The sequence below is a fragment of the Phasianus colchicus genome, chromosome 7, assembly GCF_987193195.1.
Source record: "Phasianus colchicus chromosome 7, bPhaCol1.hap1.1, whole genome shotgun sequence".
NCBI classification, from domain to species: Eukaryota; Metazoa; Chordata; class Aves; order Galliformes; family Phasianidae; genus Phasianus; species Phasianus colchicus.
In genome coordinates this window covers 27,033,891-27,046,301 of record NC_143442.1, presented here as the reverse complement: position 1 = coordinate 27,046,301, position 12,411 = coordinate 27,033,891, and the positions used below count along the sequence as shown (strand labels likewise).

The 12,411-nt window shown below is 43.5% G+C and overlaps 1 protein-coding gene across 4 annotated transcripts in view; it reads right to left on the bottom strand.

Annotated features, from left to right (window-relative positions):
- Window positions 1-390: 390 nt before the first annotated feature.
- Window positions 391-12,411, bottom strand: part of PLCL1 (phospholipase C like 1 (inactive)) — a 235,580-nt gene continuing 223,559 nt past the window's right edge. For 3 of the 4 annotated variants that reach the window (XM_090144273.1, XM_031601174.2, XM_090144271.1), the window contains exon 6: window positions 391-4,452. In XM_090144273.1, coding sequence (XP_090000399.1) covers window positions 4,267-4,452 — 186 coding nt within the window. In that variant the 3' untranslated portion in view covers window positions 391-4,266. The remainder of the gene's footprint in view (window positions 4,453-12,411) is intronic. The other variant, XR_016468364.1, reaches the window with a different exon arrangement.

The window sequence follows — 12,411 nt, the reverse complement described above, 5'->3', positions numbered from 1 at the left end:
TGGAAAGTGGAGAATGATTTTTATCAGTGACCTCCCAAAACAAAAATAACATAGCCCAGACCTCTCTAAGTCATATTTCATTCCCCCATTTCTGCAGCACTGGGTAATACACCCAGCACATAGGTTTACCAGCCCCAGCTGAGCCACAGCCAGCTGCAGAGAAACATGAAACAAAATCAAAATCATCCCTTAAATAACTGTTCCTGCAGCACTGGTCCTACCCATCACATCCACTTCTCATGTACCCCAGCAGATTTAAAGTATTTCTGGAGTGAATCCTGTGGCCTGAAACCATTAAATCACCCTCTGTTCCCAAATGCCCATTCACTGTGCCCAGATGTTTTCATATCTTACAGTCACCTTGCCCCTGTTATGCTCTGGCACTTTACAAGAGGTAAGTCTCAGATTTATTGAATGCGTACATAACCCGCTGCTGCAGCAGCATGAGCTGGGACCACTGCTCCCAGTCCTGCAGCAGGCAGGGGAGGCAGGAAGAGATTGCTCCTGCAACCCCATCACTTTTTTGTTTCATGGAGTTCCTTGCCTTGAGTTAGTCCCCTGTGTAAGGCTGCTGTCTGCCACTGCTGGACTGGGATGAAGGCCAAGGAGGCTATGACCTAATGTTTTAGTCTGAACAGACAGGCAGAAGAGATAGATCGTTATAAAGGAAAGCTCTCTCCATGCATGCAATTACCTAATAACAATCTATTTTGGGAGGTTAATCTCAAGAGGAGGAATGTGCAAAGCTCTCACCTTGTTCATGCTGGGAAGTTGTATTACCCCTTTAAAAACAAAATAAAATCCATGAAAATGATACAGAAAGAAGGAAAGCAGCATGTTGCTTTAACTCATGCTGAGCTGCTCAGGAGAGGGAGGGGAAGGGGTCAGTCCTGCTGGTCAAGCAAGCATGTGAACTTTGGTAAAGAATTATCCCAGATGATATCTAGGTCCACGAACAGCTGGACTAATTCAGCCTCCTCTTCAGTGTCTCATGGTCAGACTCCTATGTATACAAAAAGCAAAACGTAAGTGAAACCCTCTGCATCTGCTCTTTCCCTCATGGGCCCTGGGGCCAAACATAGAGAGAGGTCACAATGCAGCCTTGTTGCAGGAAAGCGGCTGTCAGGGCCTCTCTGAACCACTCACCCTGTGTTTTCTTGGGAAATCTGCAGGAACACCTATGAGACGGCAATCTCTGCCACACTCGACCAAAGGTGTGGTTGAATAAGTGCCTGCCACACCAGTGAGTGGACAGCATCCTCCTGAGTGCTGCAGGAAGCAATGCCCTTGGGAGAGGAGAACAAGTTGGGGCTCAGCCCTTGGGGCACGTGCTGGCTCCCCTGTCCTCATCAGTAGGAGAGGACTTGGTAGACACTGGTGGTACAGGACAGCCCAAACACAGTGTTGGATCTCCTCCTGAGAGTACCAACACAGTCAAAGGAGTTTTAGAAATCTATAACCTAACCCATACTTAGGAAGGGAAAGATAATTAGTCCTACCTTATAGAAGAGAGAATGACACACACATGCAAAAATACCATAAAGAGCACGAACTTGGTGGCAGAGTGAGAACAAGAACCAAGGTGAATTCACACCTGTACTCTCTCCAGCAGACAACTTGCATGTCAGTCCACTGAGAGCTCCCTGATTTCTCCTTGCCATCATACTGTAAACAATTGCACACACCTGTAACCTTCCCTACCATAACTTACACAAAAGTAATTGCTATGATAGTATCTGTCCATTAAGGAAGGAAATCAGGGAAATCATACTGACATGGAGCAAGAGGAAGGCTGTACCACTCCAGTAAGCCAAGCACGTCATGAAATCCCTCCCGATGGGCCTGGCAGTCCTTCACATGTTGTTGCACCAATGCTGGATATGATCTTTCCACATGCTCTCCTTCAAGACTGAATTTTTATTATGCTGGCTTCACTTTCGCGTCCTTTCCCAGTGACTTTGAAAGGTGAGCAGATGAAGGTAAGGTGCTGCTGGCCTCTCTCTTCTTGCTGGACAGAGCATGGCTGCAGCTGCCAATGCCAGGATCAGTCTGGCCTCAGCAGCATAGGACTGTCCAGAGTTTATCCTTATGTTTAAGCACAGAATGTCACAGTTATGAGCTTGGCGCAGGACCTGATATGAATGTTAAACACGGCATGACAGGTACGTGTCCTGTGTGCTGTGGGACTTCTTGCTAGCCACCATCTTCTGCTTCAGCAAATATGCATAGAACAGGTGGTACACCTCTTTGCAACTTCATCACAGAAAGTATGCCCATTTCTCCTATTCCGTAGCAACCTTGACCTTCTGAGAGAAATTACAAAGACTGCTTCCTTCACAACTGATGACATTAGGCTAGTTATTTCCATCCTCCCTAAGGAGGATGCTGAAGGTCAAGTACTGTTTTTCATATAAACACAACCCACAATGAAACAAAGAAGGTGATCCAGGAGGGTAAAATGTGACCATGCACCATGATCTGGGATTTAGGTCTCACGTGAAACACAAGACACTCCTCTCCAAGTCTAACTGAAAGGTAAATACATTCATAGTCTAATAGAGAGATAAACAGAGGGTTTAGGACTGCATCTGAGTAAGTACAGCAAGTTTTACTGAAATGTATTAATAGCATCTGAGTTACAACCTTTGCAATCATATGATTCCTGCTGAAGCAGGATCTCCTCTCATAAGCAACTCACCCACTTCAAGTCTCACTGGTTACCTTCCGTCTTAAATCACTTTAAAAACATGACTCAAAGTTGTTTCATAGCTTTACTCTCTCAGAAATGTGCAACATGAACATAATAGTGTTATTAAGAGTCAAAAATAACTTAACACAATAGCTATATAAGATTCTCCAATGGTCAAACTTTAAACAATTTTTGTTAAGTTCAGAAAATTAGCATATTTGTTAATCAAATTAATTTAAAAAGTAGCTTTTCAAAATAAAAGCAATGCTTTAAATAAATATAGTCTTTTTTATAATGATAAAACACTTAATCCTGTTTAGGTAACACAAATACTACACTCAAGCACAATACTTAAAACAATTGAAATGAACGCTGTGAGCATATATGAACTGGACACTGGGAAGGACAAGAACGCATTGCTTTGTGACATTCTCTGTTTTCTTTCTACAGCAACACAAAAAGATGTCCAATTCTCAGCACTACCCTAAACGCCTGATACATGCTAGGACATTTGTAACTGCTGCATATAAATGCTGGTACCCCCTTTTTTTTTTTTTTTTTTTTTTGCCAAGCTATTTATCTACACTACATCCACAGTAGTTCTGCAGCCTTGTTTCAAATGTCTGGCATGGCACGATTCTTAACCGCCGCAACGTAAGGCCAGATCCTGCCCATACACTGACCTCTCACACTTCTTCAACAAAGCTCACACTATATGGAATTTTTGAAACCTTCCTTCCAATACTGGCACCACGGTGTGTTTCAGAAGGACCTGAAGCTCACCTTCAGAGTATTACCAAAGGATATTCACAGCTCTCCTTACAACTACAGGGCTGACTAGCTATGTTCATCACTGTACAAGTTAAATATAAATGCCTATCAGAAAAGACTGTAGATGTCCTGCAGATCTACAAGGTAGCAATGATGTACTAGAATGAAATAAATCAGCGACTTTTCATGTTAGCATGTGTTACCTGGATGTATCCCAAAGAGCAGTTTGCTAAAATTCAGTGAAATGTACATCTGAAATCTAATCACAATCTACTTAGCAATTCTGACCATTCAATTTTAAATTGTTCATTAAAAATCATGTTCAGGATCTGCAGCAAACCATTGTTTTTGCCCTCACAAAAACAGTAGCTAATGACATTTGTTGATGTATTTTGTCTGTTTAAACAGTATAACAGTAATATAACCTATAAGTTGAATGATAGAAGCTGGAGAGTAAAATGAAGCACAAAAGCTGATACAAGTACTCTCTATTTGTTTTGATCTTCAGAAGGAACAGGCCTATTCAAAGACGACAAAGGAATAAATTAGAAAATGACTAATGTAATGCATAAAACGGCGCCTACAGGATCTGCATATGCGCACTCGCGTACAGACAGCTGGGTTTCATTAGAAATCTTACTACTGGAGTTCAACTTAGATAAATTAACTGCATTAAAATACTGACATTGTGAGGATTTTAACACTATTAACACCCTGTACAGGGCATTCCTGTGTGAATTTTTAAAAGCTTTAAAAAAATAGTTTAGAGCTATTGAAATCTGTGACAAACATGACAGCTTTGCCTCCTAGCACAGCCTCCCATTTTCATCTCCTGTATCCTTCTCCTGTATCGCTTCTAGGCACCGTTTTGACTTTGCATCTGCATGCCCACTTCCAGTTTTGCTCAGTCCGCAGGATAGGCATGCCAGCTGGATCTGTTTCATGTTTTCCAGGGCTTCATTCTTGGCATTCTTCAGGAGGTCTCCTTGACCCTAAGGATGCACAGACAGAGAGAATCAGGGATCACACACATTGCTCAGAACCAAAAACAGGAGCAATACTCAGTCACTGGTTCAGTACCATGGAATGTGAGCCAGGTGCTGTCTCAAACCCCTTCTGCCTCCCTGAACACCAGCCCCAGGGGAAGGGACTGAAGTCCCTTCTGCAGCTCAGCTCACCAAGGAAGGCAGCAGCTGGCACAGCGAGCATGAATGCAATGGGAGCCAAACTTTCCCCCTTTTAGGGCACTCCTTGAGAAGTAACTTGCGCTGACTGACTTATGGAGTTCATTGATCCCAAGTGCTCATCTCTACAGAGAAACGGATTATCTTCTTCCACAGTCAATAGCAAGGATCTGCCAGGGATGCGGTAGCAACAACACCCTTTCCTCATGCCATTGCTCCATCCTCGCAGGAACACTCATTGCATCAGATCCCAAATGGCAACAACTACATGACCACAGCCCAGGTCCCTTGCAAGCTGTGAGACCCCAGTTACCCATTCCTCCTTGTACCTGGATTTGCTCTCTAGCCCTTAGCAAAGGCAGGCCAAACTGTGGTTACAAGAAGTGTGACATTAGGTAACACACAGTGAATCTTTTCAAACCACTCTGAGACCTTTGATCAAGCAAGCTGGGAGCAAGGGACCATATGAGTAAAAGCCTGTTTTTGTGTCTTCTCAAAGCACACAAAGGTGAGGTGACTACAGGCTGTCAATGCAATTTGTAATTATCAAGAAAAACATGTTACATGAAATTTGTATTAAAGAATTTGTGTTCAGAAATGCCAAAATGAATATTTATATAATACTGATATCTCAAGTGCCATGGTGTAACAAGATTCTGGTGCTGGAGGATACAAATAAATAAAAGCTAGGAGATGCATCTGATAATTAAAATTAAGTATCACTAAGAACCTGAGCTGCTCTTCTCATAACATCACCCAAAGTACAGCTTAAAGAACACCAACTCTGTGCAGCTCTTTGTGAGCATATTCAGAAGGAACACCCACACTGACTTAAATGTCACATTCACCTCTCTGCCACCTAACTTGACCTCCTGTAACCAGAGCTGCTCAGTGAGGTCTCGCAGGAGGCAACAAATGCAAGAGTTGAGAAAAACTAGAAGGGCAACTAACCACTGAATCTCCTTCAGTTTTCAAAACAAACCACATGTGTTGGAGGAAGCACAGCATAACAACTTCCAGCAATGGGAGCATTTCAGCTCTCCCTTCCTCAATAATGAGAGGAAGAGCTTATCCCACACTGATGACCACATTTCCCTTTTTACCAGTGCCTGGCACTGGGCTTGCACCACCTGAGCCTCTGTTAACAGCGTTCACAAGGACGACACAATGGTTGCTTGCAAGTCTCCCATCACTGGTAAACACCACGTGGGAAACAACGTCAGCCAGAGATGGCATCCTGCATCTGAGGAGGTGATTGCCTCATCTCCTGCTGACATGAATTTGTCCCTGCTGAACAATGCAGATCCTTCCCCAGATGCTAGGAATCCAACTTAATGCTAGAATAACAAAAAGCACTGGGATGGAGAAAGCAGCTCCGTGCTATTTGGTATAGAGCACTTTTGAAGAGATTTCTAACTCGGCAGCATGACAGTTATGGGTAAGTAGACAAACAGCTTGGAACCCAATGAGCAGATACGGCTTAAAAAAAAACAAAGCAAAATTTATGCAGCACACACTTCATATAAATGCATTCTTGCTCTTGGGATAAAGGTTGAGCTTATTTTTAAAGGTGAAAGGCAGGGATTCAGCAGCCCCATACATCTGCCTCTAGTGCTCAGCGTGCCTCGCTCTCCCCGTCTGCAAATGGAAGGGGAAGCAAACCAGTCCTATGTTGCGCATCGCAGCACAGCCAGAGAGCCCCAACAGCAGTGTTACTTATGACACTGTAACGTTATGAAAGATAGTAGTAGACTCCCCACTACACAAATGCATTTCTGAGTAGCTTGGTTGAAGCACGAAACAAACCCACTTGCTGTAGGGCTTGTTACTGGTTCCTTTGTTTCGTCATGCATACAGGACTGCAGACACTGAAGGTTGCACCAATGAGATGACAAATCAGTATGATGATGCTTTGCAGCCTTAACTTCTGAGCAAAAAAACTGGCACTATGTATTCGCAGAATAATCTCTTTAGAACAAAAAGCAAACCAAAACAGACATCCCTACAGTACAAAGCACAGTTACACCCCAAAACGAGAAGAAACAGTGCGACAGAGAGGTAAAATAACACTGATGATGATGACAATGGAGGCCCAGCAGCCAGAAGCATCCAGCATCCCCTTTGTTGGGGTGTCTGGGAAAAGATTTCTAGGGAAGCTACTTGGGATTTGGTACACTCCTGTTTGGAGGATGACGGCCTCAGTCCACCCTGGAAAGACTCATATCTGAAGTCTCCAGAAGCCAGGGGACTTCACAGCCGGTGTGGCAGCACTGAGCCATCAGCTCTCCTTTATGCATATTCTGATTTCACATTTAAGTAACCAGGCAATTCAGATTACAGGTTTCATTTGAGGAAACACATGACATGTCTTCCGGTTCCAAGAAGAGAAAAACTACTGAGCATAATTTCAAGGTTTTGAAGACGTATTTTGCAGTGATCTAAAAACAGAAATGGACTTACCAAAACAATGCAATTCCATTAATGTGCAGACCAACTGACTTACATCTTGGTTTCCTTGTGCTTTTTATTTTTAAAAAGCCGTTTCACTTGAGGAAGCTGAAGGAAAAATGATTTTGAATGATCTGCCGCAAACCAATCCCCTCTGACAGAACCGTGGTAATTCCAGAGATACTGAAAAAAAATAATCTGTGGGCATTCTCTGTTTGAAAAGCCATCTGTTTGCTTTGTAAAACTGGCTGTGAACATAATCCACTTAAGGAAAACGTCAGCAAAATTGTGTCAACACCTTAACAAACTAAATACCGGATAGAAGCTAGAGTAAACTTCAAAAGTATGACTGCACTGAAACAATCTTCATAAGCCAGTCATTGTGATAACCTCTGTGCACAAAACAATCCTCTTTGCTCTTACAAACAAAGCATCTCTCTTCCAGACAGAGATCACAACAGTGCATTTCAGCATCTATCCATCTATCTTCCTTCTGCTGTTGATATCATCAGCCTTCCTGAACACGAATACTTGTGAGAAAGGTTAAACTCAACATTTGGCAGGACACTAAACTAAGCCAAAAGAGATTAATCAAAGGGTGCACTTCAAGAAACAATCAAAAGGCCCATTTTAATTTAGAGTTAGGGAACATTAAGTGTAAGGTTTCATACACCTAACTACAACAGGCCATGGAATCTCAGCATAAATTAACATTACTGTAAAAATAATGCAGCTTGTCAAGCAGGTGTGAGATTATGAGCTTTTACTTTGACAGGCTAATAGTACTGAGGAAACAGGGATCATCCAGCACAGCTTTAAGTACTGCTCAGTTCCAGTGACAACCTGTGAGAAGATTTCAGATGCGTATGAGCAGCTCTAGGTAGACATTGGCACAACAGGCACAGCTGAATTCTGTAGATATTATTATTATTTAAAATTCTTACAAAATCAAACTCCTACATTTTTATGAGTCAAGACCACAGCTTATTATACCCAGTGAAAATACTGGATATAATAAAAGCCAGAGCCTGAGGTTAGAGAAATGAAAGGTGGTTTAGGAAAGGAGCACCATTTTGTGTTTGATTTCACAATGCTTTTTTTTTTTTTTTTTTAACACACAATGTATGTTATTTCCTTACGAATATAAACATATACGTATAGGTACATACATTAATAACTATTATTGCTATTCCCATGCTTTCTAGGAAATTTTGGTCTTTATGTCATGATGCACTGCTGGCTTTGGGCACCTGGCATTACTGGGGCTCAGATGGTCAGAAAGTCAGGACATGAACCTCCCCAGCCTGCAGCTGCTCACGCCAGCCCTGAGGCTAAAGGAGGACGCTGGGGGTCATGGTCCAGCCCAGTGAGACACAGGCACCTTGCTTTGCCACAAGCCAAGCAGAAAACCCTTGGTTGTGTTTCCAGGGGGCTGGAATACTGTCCGTGAAGGCCATTTTGTAATCTGCTTCTTGTAAAAGCAGACAATGCTTATCTCCAGGCAGACACACTCCCTGACAGCATATTATGGGAGCATTCCTTTTCATTCCACAGAGGCTGAGTACACAAACAATAAATAACAGAGGTCTCTATTCCTCCCCTGCTGTCTATGCCACATCACACTTGTGATATTACTGTTATTTTTTAGCTTTTTCTCAAAGAAACAAGTTCTTTCTTATTTATTGCAAAGCAACATTCCCCACCCAGGAGTATGTGGCTCAAAAAGCCAGACAGCAAAATAGAACAACTGCAAAACAATGGCACTGATAATCAACTGAAGGACTTGGAAAGCACAAATGCTGGAGTGCAGTTGGGATATTCATGTACTCTGTGTGAAGGCTGCATTTACTGCGAGGGGTGCATTCTCGAAGTGTCACAGCAGAACTTTATTGTGTTTAATATTAATAAGGAGGCACACAATTAAACAATCATACATGGCTTTGAAAAGGTAATCCAGAGGAGGAAATCATTAATGAAATAATAGGACTAGAGGGAATGGTTTCAAGCTGCGCCAGGGAAGATTCAGGCTGGATATTAGGAAATACTACTTCTCTGAAAGGGTGGTCAGGCACTGGAATGGGCTGCCCAGGGAGGTGGTGGAGTCCCCTTCCCTGGAGGTGTTCAAGGAACGTTTGGATGTTGTGTTGAGGGATATGGTTTAGCGAGAACCATTGGTGATAGGTGGATGGTTGGACTGGATGATCTTATAGGTGTTTTCCAACCTTGGTGATTCTGTGATTCTGTGAAATGATTAGTCTGCTATAACTAACTTATGAAGAGCAGATATCTTTCCAAGCCTTCTTCAAAGTCAAATGTGGGGAAGCAGATACGAATTCGATTATGATACAACCATATCTTTTTGGATCAGGTTTCTGATCCAACAAGCAGAAGGAGGAATAAGAGCTGACAGAGCAGTCTCCTGCAGTGAGGGTCATTCAGATTCTTGTGGACACAGACAACAGCTGTCCCCCCCAACCAGTGACCACACAATCACACTGCCTCCTGGGAGGCCAGCAGGAGGAAACTGCTCTAGGCAGAAGGCAGACAGAGACATTGGGGATGAGACAGAACAGCCACAGCAGTGACACATCTCTTCCTTCTTCTTCACACTTGATATTTGCATGAGTCTTAGAAGGGAAACCACACCAGCAGCCTCAAAAGCAATCACTCCCTTGCCAAGATACACAGCCCTGAGGCTGGTATGCCCAGCCACCAACCTCCTGCCAGCAGCACCAACTCCAGGATAATTCCTGTGTGAAGACTTCACAGGTGACTGAAAATACTGTTTCACAAAGCAGCCTCTTCTTTTGCAATCATATGAGAGAAAGAACAACGCTAGCATTAATCCAGGTGGTTGGTAAAATTCACACGAGCAACAGGGACTTGTCCAAAACAAGCAGTTCCCTGTATACCCAGAAGGGGCTCCCAGCAGTTTAAGTGGTAAAGTGGGCAGGAATAAGGACTATGTCCCCTCCACAGAGTCCTTATGACCCCAGTCTGACCTGAACACTCAGCATGTTCATCTATTAGCCCAGATCTCTTCAAGTCATGTATCTAAGCAAACACAGAATGCTGACCATGGTCAAAGGTTGGGTAACCCTCTTAAAACTTCCAATGGCTATGCAACTGCAAACTGGTACTCTGACCCAGGGGTGGAGCCTGATGCTAAAATCATGCATGTGGTGCAAGTGTACAAGAGATTCAAGTTACCTGAAATACAGTTCGGTCTGATTTATCTACTTATGTTTGAGCTCCCAAACTAGACCGATCTATCAGCAGTTCATTTTTGAGCTATCACATACAAGTCCCGAGACGTTTTAACTGATTTTGTCATTTTGGTCTCACTCCAAAGATCTGAGCTGGAAGTAATGATTAAATAAATGATCTACAAAATAGTCTGTAAAGGTGTTACGCATTAGCCTGACTAGTTTTCTAGCAGGCTGGTGACAGACCATTGCAGCCAACGCAGTACAAGGTAGTGACGTGAGCAGCTGGGCAGAGGGAATGCCAGCTATGGTACTGCCTCAAAAATTACCTAGGGGTGTTCTTCTCCAGCTGTTGTAAAGGTGCAACTAAAATCTAAATGTCAGTGCTTGATACCAAAAGGCAGTTCCTTTGGCACCACACTGGGCAAGCTTCTGTAATTCACTACAAAACTGCCAATCCACAACTTGTATATTTCCAAATTGTGCAACACAGCCAAATGCAGACTTTGAGGACAGCCTGGGTGGTGAAAATAAGCAAAACTCCACTGTGACATAAGAATCATAGAATCACTCAGGTTGAAAAAGACTAAAGATCATCGAGTGCAACCATGACCTAACCATACTACCCTAACTCTAACAACCCTCCGCTAAATCATGTCCCTGAGCACCACATCCAAACGGTTTTTAAACACATCCAGGGATGGATATCCAACCTAAACTTACCCTGGCGCAACTTGAGGCCATTTCCCCTCATCCTGTCACCAATGAGAAGAGACCAACACTGCTCTCGCTGTAAGCACCTTTCAGATGCAGAAGAGAGCAATAAGGTCTCCCCTCAGCCTCCTCTTCCTCAGACTAAGCAGCCCCAGTTCCTTCAGTCTCTCCTCGTAGGCCACGTTCTCCAAGCCCTTCACAAGCCTTGTTTCACTTCTTTAGACTTGCTCCAATACCTTTCTGTACCGAGGCACCCAAAACTGTACTCGAGATGAGGCCTGACGAGTGCCAAGTACAGGGGCAGGATGACTTCCCTAGTCCTGCTCACCACACCATTCCTGATACAAGCCAGGAAGCCTTGTTGGACACTTGAGCACACTGCTGGCTCATATTCAGCTGACTGTCCATCAGTACACCAAGGTCCCTTTCCATCAGGCAGCTTTCCAGCCACTCCTCCCCAAGTCTGGGGTTGTTGTGACCAAAATGCAGGACCCGAAACTTGGCCCTACTAAAACTCATACAGTTTGCCTTGGCCCATCGATCCAGTCTATCCAGGTCCCCCTCAGTAGTGCCTTACTACCTTCCAGCAGATCAAGGTGTTGTCTGCTTACTGTGAGTGCACTCAATCCCCTGATCAAGATCACTGATAAAGATGTTAAATAGGAGTAGCCCCAGTACCAAGCCCTGAGGGATACCGCTTGTGACTGGTCACCAACTGGATTCAACTCCACTCACCACAACTCTTTAGGCCCAGCCATCCTGCCAGTTTTCACCCATCCAAACCATGTGCATGCCCATCCAAACTTCTCCATGAGGATGCTGTGGGGGACAGTGTCAAAGGCTTTACTGAAGTCCAGGCAGACCACACTGACAGCCTTACCTTCATCCACTAAGCAGGTCATTTTGTCATAGAATAAAATCAAGCTTGTCAGACAGGACCTACCATTTGTAAACCCATGTGTTTGTAATTCCCTTACATGATTTGCTTAATGCAATAAAGGAAAAGGTCCTACGTGGCCAGATTGCCACACAGTCAAGTGCCCTCCCAAAGGCTGCTGGTCCTAGACCAAAGCCTGAGAAGGAATTAACATCAAGCGTTTTCCTGAACAATGCAGGAAAAGCATTCAAAGCTGTTATATTCCTTATTGATCTTTAAACAGAGCTCTCCACTGAAATCTATGGCCTCTTGCAAATCAATGGCACTATACAGCTACTAGCCTATTCCTTCATGTAAACATTTTATGCAAAATAAAATTTATGTGGGCATTTATTTTCATTTAAAAAAAAAAAAAAGCCTCTTGGTTCTGTTTCGTCTGGGCATTTCAATTAAATTACCTTATACGAGATTGTCAAAGCCAATGAATGTGAGCACTGACTGTCTGTACCAGCGCTGCAGCTG